The sequence below is a fragment of the Eleutherodactylus coqui genome, chromosome 2 (assembly GCF_035609145.1).
Source record: "Eleutherodactylus coqui strain aEleCoq1 chromosome 2, aEleCoq1.hap1, whole genome shotgun sequence".
Lineage (NCBI taxonomy): Eukaryota > Metazoa > Chordata > Amphibia > Anura > Eleutherodactylidae > Eleutherodactylus > Eleutherodactylus coqui.
The window spans coordinates 304,984,852-304,997,326 of record NC_089838.1 but is presented as its reverse complement, the minus strand read 5'-3'; the positions used below and the strand labels follow the sequence as shown (position 1 = coordinate 304,997,326).

General features: G+C 40.1%; 1 protein-coding gene across 1 annotated transcript; it reads right to left on the bottom strand.

The window, feature by feature from the left end:
* Nucleotides 1–1,386: 1,386 nt before the first annotated feature.
* On the bottom strand, nt 1,387–2,343 carry LOC136610251 (olfactory receptor 5AR1-like). The gene has a single exon (XM_066589489.1). It carries the CDS (start codon nt 2,341–2,343, stop codon nt 1,387–1,389), a length of 957 nt encoding a protein of 318 aa, XP_066445586.1.
* Between the last annotated feature and the right edge of the window lie 10,132 nt (nt 2,344–12,475).

Genomic DNA, 12,475 nt, shown 5'->3' with positions numbered 1-12,475 from the left:
TTTTTATTTTCTTGTGGTGCTTGAATAATACAGAGAACACGTTTCGGTTATGAAACCTTGTTCACCTCTCAAGGTTTCATAACCGAAACGCGTTCTCTGTATTATTCAAGCACCACAAGAAAATAAAAAGCAAGTTTTTCCACAAAAAGCTGTATTCCTGCAATTGGATTGTTTTGCGGTTGTCTGTCAAAGTAAATAGAAGACCAGACGAAAGGAGCAGTGGCAGGGGAGCAATGTGGCAATAGAGAGGTTAGTAGTATGCTCTTCCTTGACTACATGTTTTGTTCCCCCACTGACCTGAAGAAGCCGCTACATTGCCTGTGTATTACAGTAAAAGAATATTTAATTTACCACTACTTTCGATATCAGCAGTGCCGATGGGTCCTACTTTTCATTTTCCCGCTGGTGTTCAAGTACAGATGTCCTCCTCTGTTGACCTCTCTGGACAGGACAGCAGTTGAATTATGTGTACACACATTCAACAAAGTTTTGCTTGTGGATTGGCACAACTCCACCACACATCTATATAGCATATACTTCTTCTGCAGCACTGCCTATCACTTGATGTCCCCATTGTGCTCACAGTCTGAGTTCACCTATCTGTATGCTTTTGTAGTGTGGGGAAAAACTGGAGGAAACCCATGGAAACACAGGGAGAACATACAAACTCCATGCAGATGTTTTCCTTGGTGGGGTTTGAATCCAGGACCCCAGCACTGTAACAGCACTCACCAATGAGCTACTGTGCCTTATTTTTCTTATTAATTGTATCACTTGTGCAGAACATAGATCTTAGTTAGAGGAAGCGCATCAATAGAAGGTGCTGCACAGGACACTATCTAACCTAAGACCGATGCCAGAGGAAGTGACCTCACAAGGTTTATAGTCCATGATAATTCTGTAGAAGGGTTGTCTAATGAATACATATGCCCTCTTAGGACATTTGGCTATTACAGAGGGGAATCCTCTGCTATGGGCTCTCCTCTATGATACAAAATAAATAGACCCTTTCACTATGGTAGACTAGATGTCCATGCATTACATAGGTGACCAGTCATATGAATAACTGACATTTAGCGCTATATTAATTCTTCTGCGACCAGGAGAAAAACTGTCTAGGCAGGCAAATTGATGACTTCTACATTAAACACAAAGTGATTGTCTCCATGAGACACAACCAATGGAAACTAGATGGACTTCGCTCTGTTACTAATCTTACTACAATGTTTTAATCCATCTACTTATACCCTGCTGCTCATGATCGACACTTTCTGCCTCTTGTGGATAGGTTTGAATATCACTTTTAAAAATTCTAAACACTTCTGTTTTTGGATTATATTATATTTGGACTACTATGACGCCAGTTAAATCAACTAAATGTTTGGTTTACTTATTTTTTAGAAGAAGTGCAATTCTATTCCCTTTTAAATTTGCCATTTTTCTAGCAGCTCCCAAAACATCTTTGTTCCTCAGGCTATATACAAATGGGTTTAACATCGGGACCACGGCCACAAAAAGCATTGAGAGAATTTCATCTTCTTCTTTAGAATCTTCAGATTCAGGTTTCATGTACATGAAGATACTTGGTCCAAAGTATAGTAAGACAGTAATGATGTGCGATGAGCAGCTAGATAAAGCCTTAAGCTGCCCCTTAGAGGAACGAATCTTTACAACTGTGGAGATAATTCTTATGTATGATATCAAAATAAAGGTCAAACTTCCTGCCACACAGATATCTTCCATTAAGAGAGTCACTTTTATCCTTTTGGTATCACTAGACGAGAGCTTCATTAATGGCACTACTTCACAGAAGAAATGGTCGATCTTCTGAGAGGAACAGAATGATAATGTAGATATCAGTAAGGTAAATATTACGGAATTCACAACACTTAAAATCATATAGAAGGTCGCTAAAGTAAAACAAACTTTCCTAGTTATAATCAAAGGATAATGTAGAGGAGAGCAAATCGCCACATAGCGATCATAAGCCATGCATGTCAGAATATAAATATCAGCATTAGCACAAAATATAAAGAAGGACAGCTGAATGAAACACCCAAGGAAGAAGATTGTCTTGTCTCCTGTTATAATGATGGACAACATCTTCGGGAGAATAGTAGACACATAGATGACATCAACAGAAGAAAGATTACACAAGAAGAAATACATGGGAGTGTGAAGTTGGGGTACAGTACAGACCAGGACGATGATGATTAGATTTCCCACCACTGCTAGTGTATACACTAATAAAAACCCAATAAATATAAGAATTTCATTTATTCTGGAGGTGGAGAATGGGGTCAGGTAGAATTCAGTCACTGTAATGCTTTCACAATCATTCATCTTGGATATCTGCGATAAAAGAAAGGAAAACAGAGTCTTACTGTATGTAAAAGGAACTGTTCACTGATTATGCTTGAATAATGTACATTTACACTACTGGGGTGTGTAGAACTATAGTATAACATAAAACATAAGTAGTATAACGTGGGTATAACTCGTCAAACTTTCCCTTTTTGGAAAGTGACAGGTACCACGCCCCCTGTCACTTTCTGACCCTTATGCTAATGTGATAGCTGCCCCCCTTCTGGAGGCTGGAACTAGGGACCTGCATTAGCCTAGGTTACTATGCCGCCCCCTTTAGTTCAGCGAAATTAGCATGGGATAGCAGAAATGTCAGTCTTCTGACGTGTCAATCATAATATACTCTGCGTCCGATATTTGTTGACCCTTTTCAGCACATCACTCTTGCATCTGTATATATGGCTATGTACAGGTTTAAATTCCATCCAAAAGACACTAAAGCTATTGTACTTGCTGATAATTATCACAAAACAAAAAACGATACTCAACACCCGCTATTCAGTGGCTCATGTACGTGTCTCACACTGAAAACATTGACATTCAACACGCTCTGAGAGGGGGTGAAAAACATGTGGGTCTTTATTTTTTGGACGGCTATGCATTTGTTAACGGTCAGCGCATCGCTTTTGAATTTGAGGGATGCTTTTTTCATGGTTGCCCCACATGTTACAATGAGAAGGATAAAAACAAACTCACTAAAACCACTTACAGCCAGCTGTATCACACTTTTCTAGCCAAGAAACGTTTCTTACAACAATGCGGTTTTACAGTGTGCGTCTTGTGGGAGCATGAGTGGAAGGAAATGGTTGAAAAGAAAACACAGCTTCAATCATTTCTTCTCAAAATGCAGTTCCCAGTTCCGCTAGAACCGCGTGATGCGCTTTATGGCGGGAGAACTAAGTTGGCTGCTGGAGAGATGATAAATTACTACGATTTCACCAGTCTGTATCCCTTTGTCAACAAAACAAAAACATATCCTGTAGGGCACCCAGAGATTACATATTAAAATTTTGGATATATCAAAAATTACTTTGGCCTTGCAAAAGTATATCCGCCCAGAAAATTATTTTTTCCCGGTATTGACAGTGAAAAGTAACAAGAAGTTGGTGTTCCCCCTTTGCTACAGCTGTGCTCTAAACTCACAGGTAGAGCCCTGTACACACAGTGAGGAGGACCGCGCTATTGTTGGTTCTTGGTGTACGATAGAGCTAGAGATGGGTGTAGAGAAAGGGTACAGTATAGCACGCATCTACGAAATCTGGCATTTTCCTAGAACCTCGGATGATCTGTTTGCACCCTACATTAAGTTACATCTTAGGAATAAACAGGAGTCCTCAGGTTACCCTAGCTGGTGCTTGGATGATGTCAAGAAAAGCGAATACATCACTGCCTTTCTTGAAAACGAAGGTGTACAACTACAGCCTGACAATGTACTTGTGAATTCCGCTAAAAGGCAAATCTCCAAACTTTTCCTTAACTACTTGTGGGGTAAATTTGCCCAGAAACCTGACCTTCCTTGTACCAGCATTGTGACTAATCCCGGCGAGCTTTTTGAGTATGTGTTTCTCCCCTACTATGAGATTTCAGGTTTGAATTTTATTGATGACCAGACAGCCAACATCACCTGGAAATACACAAAAAAAATCACAAAATCAACAAAAACACAAACATCTTTATAGCTTGTTTCACAACCGCTTACGCCAGACTAGAGTTGTACTCTATTCTGGACCAACTGCAGGAGAGGTGTCTTTATCATGACACAGACTCGGTCATTTTTGTGCATCGAGAAGGTGAGTGGAATCCACCATTAGGCGATTACCTGGGTGAGCTAACCAGCGATATACCCGATGTCACATACATCACAGAGTTTGTGTCTGCGGGTTCTAAAACGTACGGCTACAAGCTGAACACAGGTAAAACCATCTTTAAAGTTAAAGGCATAACTCTAAACGTTGCTAACACGCAACATGTAAATTTTGACAGCCTAAAAGATCTAGTTTTGGATTATCAGCACAATTCCTCCCCTGAAACGCAGAAATCTATAAACATAGAGCAGCCTGGGATTGTGAGAAATAAGAAATACTGGGATATTGAAACAAGACCATTGCGCAAAACACAAAGATGCGTTTATACAAAGAGATACTTGTTAGATGATTTTACGATATTGTCTTTTGGCTATTAGTTCATGTGTCAGACGGCCGTCTGACACAATCTATGCAGTTCCTGTAATATCGTTTGAGTTTATGTATGTTGGCTGAATCTGTATGATGACTCGTCTGCTTCTTTTCCTGACCAGGCTTTGTAAGAAATAAGAAGCATCGGGTCTTTGGCGCTACACAAAGTGCAAAACCGAGTGAGGAGGAGATCATTAGATGAATTTACAATTTAACATTTCGGTTATTAGCGCTGAAATAATGGACACACGTTTGCAACACCCCTTCTCGTGTATTTTAGCCGGACCCTCTAACTCTGGGAAAAGTTACTTTGTAAAGCAGTTGTTGCATAATGCCGAGACATATATCACACAAGCCCCAAAACATTGTATGGTATTACTCCTGCTGTATGATGAACTGACTGTTTCTTACCCTATCATCAGATTTATCGAGGGCCTTCCGAATACATTTATAGATGATGACTTATTTCCACCCGACAAGGTAAATTTGACCATTGTTGATGATCTCATGGAGAGCGCTAGTGAAAACAGCAAGATAGAAAACGCGTTTACCAAGTATGTACATCACAGAAATCTGAGCATTTTATATCTTGTGCAGAATGTGTTCTGTCAAGGTAAGAAAAGCCGAACGATAAATTTAAATGCAACGTATATGATTCTCTTTAAATCCCCCCGTGATGTAATTCAAATTGTCACACTAGCGAGACAGATGTACCCCGGAAGGACGCGCTTCTTCTTAGAAGCCTTTGAGGATGCGACACGCGAGCCTTATGGATGTTTGCTGGTAGATTTAACCCCTTGAGTGGCAGGTTTCCTACCACCCTGTCGTGCCCACCAGGGCAGGTTTTTTAAAATGGTCTAATCATTGAATTTCAGCTAGTTTTACAGTTGCGTCTCAAGAGCCATAACTTTTTCATTTTTCCATTGACATGGCCATATGAGGGCTTGTTTTTTGCGGGACAAGTTGTGATTTTTTAAACAGGGGGGAGGAAAAAAAGAAATGGGGAAAAAAGAAAAAAAGGGGCCATGTCATTAAGGGGTTAAATAATGTATTAACTTCCTTCTCTGGGTCATTACGACGCACACGGATACCACATGTGTGATTGTATTTTTGATTTTTTACAAAGTAAAGGGAGACAAGTGTTTTTTAATTTTTTTAATAATTTTTTTACTTTTTTTTTTTTAATTTTTTTTTTTTTGTCCCTTTAGGGGACTTCCACAGGGACCCATCAGGACCCCTGATCACATTCCGGGGGTCCGATGGTGACAGCCCTTTACATGCTGCAGTGACAACCCTTTACATGCTGCAGTCACATAGACTGCAGCATGTAAAGGGTTAACACAGCAGAGATCGGAGGTTTTCTCTGATCTCTGCTGTAAGAGCTAGTACCTAGCTGTCCTCTGACAGCTAACAACCAGCTCTCCCTGCCACAGAGACCATCGGCTTGCTTCTGACAAGCCGATGGTCTCTATGGCAACTTGTAAACAAAGCAGGACATTGCCGACATGTCGGCAATATCTTCTGCTGGTTTTTCAAAGCCCTTGCACTGCTCTGTGTGGGTCTGTGCAGGCAGAGCACACTGTCACAGCTTGTGGCATTGTGCTCTGCAGCTCCCATAGTGATACATAGCCCGGAAATCTTCTGGGCTATGTCACTATGAGCAGTGGAGCTCGTCCCCGGAAATTTTCCGGGCGTGCCACTCAAGGGGTTAAGAGACAATACGCTGGAGGAGCTGTGCTTGAGAACGGGTTTGTTTCCACCAGCCTTACCAGCTGTGTATATTCACAAGAAAATCACCTCTAAAAAGTGAGTTCCCCTTCTTGCAGCCTATTTTATTCCCCGTGCATTGTGGTGAGAAGATGTCTGAGAGAATCCGTCCTAATTGGAATCTCTTAAAAAGGCTGGTGAAAGCAAAACGCGATGTCAGAAAATCTATTTTACGCAATTTTAGCAATGTTTTAGTTACAGACATAGCGGAGATCACTTTAAATATTTTAAAAGGTCGTATACCCCTAAAAAAACGTTAAAGAAATGCGTTAAAAAAAATGGCGCCGCGCTATAAGACGTTTGGGTGATAAAATCCTGATCGTGAAAAAAAAGAGGCGTATAGTCAATCAGGCCGGCGGTTTTATAGGTTCGCTCTTGGGTTTTGCAATACCGATAATTACGAGTCTACTTGCCAACCGATAATGGAACATGCAGAAAAAATGTATTTGGTTCCTAAACACGAACTGAACAAAATAAGGCAAAGTGTTACTACAATCCCTGACATACGACAGGCTGCTATTTATCGCCTTGATGACGAGATTAGCTCTGTTTTACAGCATAGCGACCTGCCGGATGATGTGAAAATTAAAAAATACACAGCTGTTTTACAAAGATACTTGATTCATGCTAAACAGGCTGCAAAAGAGCTAACAACTTTAAACATTGTAACTCCAAGTGATACTGGTCATCAGCAATTGTCAAATGCCGAACCTGTTAATAAAAATGCTGTTCATGAAATTGTAAATCATGTCAATCCCCGTTTTAGAAAAAATGCAGAACTTTTGCTAAACAGGTTATCGCAGAATGGTGATATTACATCGTGGAATAATAAAGAGGAGTTTGTATACAACGGGGAGCCCATTCAAGGTTCCAACATATTGGACCTGATCCGTCATGCTACACAGAGCCATAGCGCTACTAAGAAAAATTACCCTCTGGGTTGGGACACTTTTATGCGATCAATGGCTGAGATTAATATGCCTTCTATGGTCATTGGCAGCCACGGCACTAGAGAAATTCTACAGGCCCTGAAAATGGATCTGAACGCTGATTCAGCACACGCTAACCTGCAGAGGAAAAGCATCCCTTATCGTTCCACATCACCAAGTGGGACACAGGCCATCTTGCTGCCTAAAAAGAGGATTCTACCAATGCTTCAAACTGCCTGGTTTAATTTGTAAATCATTGTAAAAAATGTGACTGTATCTGAGTTAAAGTTAATTGTGTAATAATTATATATTATTTCTATAACATTTTTCATTTATGTATTCGCACATGTACTCAATAAATCTTTTTAAAACTTTGCATCAGTCTCCTGTGTGCTCTGTTGTTGTGAAACAAAAAAAAGGTGGGGGTCTGCATCAGCGAGTCTGCAGCTTCCTGACATAAAGACTGGGCTAAAAGCTTAACTTTATGAAGGGGTCTATTTTCAAAAAGGTGGGGGCTAAAAGGCTGGGAATAAAAGTCTTATAATACACTCTCATGGAGATAGATAACTTCATGAAATAAGGGACTGTAGATAAAGTCTCATAATATACTCATTTTTTACTTAATATCAGCTGTAGATAAAACTGTTTATAATCATAATATGCTTTGGATGTAGATAAATCCGAATATTCAAAATATACTCTGCGGACGCAGAGTATATTATGATTGGCACGTCATAGGACTGAGATTATACAGGGGGCCGCTGTGGGGTGTCGCTATTACTACTGGGGCCGCTGTGGGGTGTCACTATTACGCAGGGGTGCACTGTGGGGTGTCACTGTTATGCGGGGGTGCACTGTGGGGTGTCACTGTTATGCGGGGGTGTGCTGTGGGGTGTCACTGTTACGCGGGGGTGCGCTGTGGGGTGTCAGTATTGCGCGGAGGTGTGCTGTGGGGTGTCAGTATTGCACAGGGGTGCGCATTGGGGTGTCAGTATTGCGTGGGGGTGCGCTGTGGGCTGTCACTATTACACGGGGGACCACTGTGGGGTATCACTACTATACTGGGGGCAGCTGGGAGGTGGGGTCAGTATTACAGCTGGGGTATGTTTACATGTGGCGGAAATGGGCAGGGCTCTTTCAAAATAGACAGCGTGCAGATTTTGACTGCTTTTTGGATGCGGAAATGCTGCAGAATTTTCCACAGAAACTAATGCTAAAGACATTCTGCAGTATTTCCACATCTAAAAAGAAGTCAAAATTCACACGCTGTCTATTTTGAAGGCGCCCTGTCCTTTTTCAGAACTACAGGGGTAAAATCATACGTCGTGATAAGCCACGCCCCCTGACGTGTTGGCACTTTGCGATAAATAAGTGGGTTTTGGGTTGCAGTTTGGGCACTCGGTCTCTAAAAGGTTCGCCATCACTGACCTAGGCTAATGCAGGTCCCTAGTTCCAGCCTCCAGAAGAGGGGCAGCTATCACATTAGCGTAAGGGTCAGAAAGTGACAGTGGGCATGGTACCTGTCACTTTCCAAAAAGGGGCGGTTTGACGAGTTATACCCACGTTATACTACTAACATAAAAGACATCGAAATAATAAAATATGAGCTGAATAAAATTCTTTTCATAAGGGGAGAGGGACCCACCACGAGAGCTTAAAGTATATGAGAAAGAGGTAAAAGACAGTAGATCTAAGAAGAAGCTGTCTATGTGGTCTCCAACAAATGGCATGACCTAAAAACCAAGTATATTGTGTTGCTGAAGTTTTCTATTTAGATTCTGTTCAATGCATTAATTATTCCAATGCTGTAAACCTGTATTCAGACAGCACTCTAAGGCTGGGTTCACACGGGGTGGAATTCCTTCGGACTTTCCTCACGGAAATTCCGCCTGCAATCTTAAAACTGGTATAATGAAGTAGCTGATATACCCAGCTTCGCACAAGATAAGTTGGTACTGGTGTTTATCTGGTGTTCACACGGAAAATCTTATGAAGTCATGGTTACGTTAGAGATACTGAGGAAAAAAATATGTTCACTATTTTGCATGGTTCTTTGCGTTACCCAGGTAACACCATGTGGAGGTAACCATGCGACGTTTCCGTTACATAAAATGACATCAGGAAGTGAGAGAATTAGATTACGTACGTAAAATTTTGACGCTAATTCTTTTGCACTTAGAATTGAATATACGAGTTGGGACCCATTAGCTTTTCCTATTTATGACATAATCAATGCTCGTGCCAAATTTCAAGTTTTTATGACACCGGGAAGTGAGAGAATTAAATTCCGTACGTAAAATTTGGACGCTAATTCTTTTGCGCTTAGAATTGAATAATCAAGTTGGGACCAATTAGCTTTTCCTATTTATGACATAATCAATGCTCGTGCCAAATTTCAAGTTTCTATGACATTGGGAAGTGAGAGAATTAGATTACATACGTAAAATTTGGACGCTAATTCTTTTGTGCTTAGAATTGCATAATCGAGTTGAGACTTATTAACTTTTCCTATTTTTGACATAATCAATGCTTGTGAAAAAAAATTCAAGTTTCTATGACATTGGGAAGTGAGAGAATCGGGAAGTTGGAGAATTAGTGGCGAGTCAGTGAGTGAGTCAGTGAGTCAGTGAGGGCTTTCGTCTTTTTATATATATATATATATATATATATATATATATGGTAACCAGCAGCACTCAAGCAATTCCTTCTCAAGGCTAGGTGGAAAAATGCAAAACCACTAGACAGTGCCTGAACCAGTAGGCCCCACAAACACTTCAAAAACAACAAACACGTGGCAACATAGACGGGAAGTAAGAGAATTAAATTCCGTACGTAAAATTTGGACGCTAATTCTTTTGCGCTTAGAATTGAATAATCGAGTTGGGACCAATTAGCTTTTCCTATTTATGACATAATCAATGCTCGTGCCAAATTTCAAGTTTCTATGACATTGGGAAGTGAGAGAATTAGATAACGTACGTAAAGTGTGGACGCTAATTCTTTTGCGCTTAGAATTGAAAAATCAAGTTGGGACCTATTAGCTTTTCCTATCAATGACATAATCAATGCTCGTGTCAAATTTTCGGTTTCTACGACATTGGGAAGTTGGAGAATTAGATTACATACGTAAAATTTGGACGCTAATTCTTTTGTGCTTAGAATTGCATAATCGAGTTGAGACTTATTAACTTTTCCTATTTTTGACATAATCAATGCTTGTGAAAAAAAATTCAAGTTTCTATGACATTGGGAAGTGAGAGAATCGGGAAGTTGGAGAATTAGTGGCGAGTCAGTGAGTGAGTCAGTGAGTCAGTGAGGGCTTTCGTCTTTATATATATATATATATATATATATATATATATATATATATATATATATATATATATATGGTAACCAGCAGCACTCAAGCAATTCCTTCTCAAGGCTAGGTGGAAAAATGCAAAACCACTAGACAGTGCCTGAACCAGTAGGCCCCACAAACACTTCAAAAACAACAAACACGTGGCAACATAGACGGGAAGTGAGAAAATTAAATTCCGTACGTAAAATTTGGACGCTAATTCTTTTGCGCTTAGAATTGAATAATCGAGTTGGGACCAATTAGCTTTTCCTATTTATGACATAATCAATGCTCGTGCCAAATTTCAAGTTTCTATGACATTGGGAAGTGAGAGAATTAGATAACGTACGTAAAGTGTGGACGCTAATTCTTTTGCGCTTAGAATTGAAAAATCAAGTTGGGACCTAATAGCTTTTCCTATCAATGACATAATCAATGCTCTATTTACACTGGGAAGAGCCCACTAACTAATTTTAAACATAAAATATAACTTTTATTCACTCTGTTAAAAATTGAGCGTAAATAATTAAGTTTAAAAAGAACCCTACTGTCACAGTGATTAGTGACATAATCAATGCTCGTGTCAAATTTTCGGTTTCTACGACATTGGGAAGTTGGAGAATTAGATTACATACGTAAAATTTGGACGCTAATTCTTTTGTGCTTAGAATTGCATAATCGAGTTGAGACTTATTAACTTTTCCTATTTTTTTTTTTTTTTTTTTTTTTTTTTTACTCATTCTTTATTTTATTATAGTAGAAAGATACAGAAAATCAACTATAATCACATTACAATGCAATATTGAGCAAAACATAGTTGTACAATGTTTAGTACATTTTAACAAGTTTTTAGAGGGTAGGGATGTGAAGGGATGGGTATGGGGGGGAAGGGAGGAAGGAAAAGCATCTTTTATATCTTATATCTGACGATGACTCACTCCTGCGGCCAGGTATGTTAGGTTTACAATCTAGATTTCTTTAAAGAGAAGAGCTGTGGCTTGAGATTTTGGGCTGTACTAGTGAGTAAGGTCCAAGTTTATTGCTGTTTTATTTGTGTGGTGAAGGTGGGTTTCCTGGCCAGTGTTCCCACGTTTTCCTGAATTGTGCATGTGTCCTGCATGACCAACTCGTTAGTTCCTCGAATCTGCGTATTTCATTAACCTTTGCCATCCATTGTGCGTAGGTTGGTGCCTGAGGCTGGAGCCATGTTAAGGGTATTAGTGCTTTTGTTGCTGATAAAAGGTGTGTGGTCAGACTTGTTTTAGAGGGTCTATAGTCTTCTGACGGTTTGGCTAGAAGTATGTGTTCCGCACTGAGGTTGAAAGTGCTGTTGACTACTTCTTTTATTTTGATTTCAATCTGGTCCCAAAAGGGTCTTATTAGCGGACAAGTCCACCAGATATGCAACAGGGAGCCTATATGTTCTTTACATCGCCAACATTTGTTTGAGTTTGTGAGTTTGTAGGCGTAGAGCCATTCTGGTGTTTTATACCAGCGTGTTAGTAATTTGTAGTGGTTTTCTTGTATTCTGATGCACCTGGAGTGGCCGTGTGAGCTACTCAGAATTGACTTTACCTCTTTTTCTGACAGTTGTATCTTTAGCTCCATTTCCCACGATCTGATGAAAGCAGGTCTAGTTGTATCTTGGCAGGTTACAAATTTTTTTTTGAGGAGCGCGAGTTTTCTGCCGTGTGTGTTTTGAGCTGTCGCTATTCGCTCAAATTCAGTTAGTGGACGCGAGGATGGGAATGTTTTGTTAAATTTTTCTAGGGTTTTAGTTAGATGTAGGATTTGAAGTTGGTTAAGGTTAGGGCATGGTGTTGATGTTAGCAGTTTTTCGGTGAGCTGTGTACCTTTGGTGGAGCGGTGAGACCATAGGTCCGCTATGGTTAGTTTTCCGA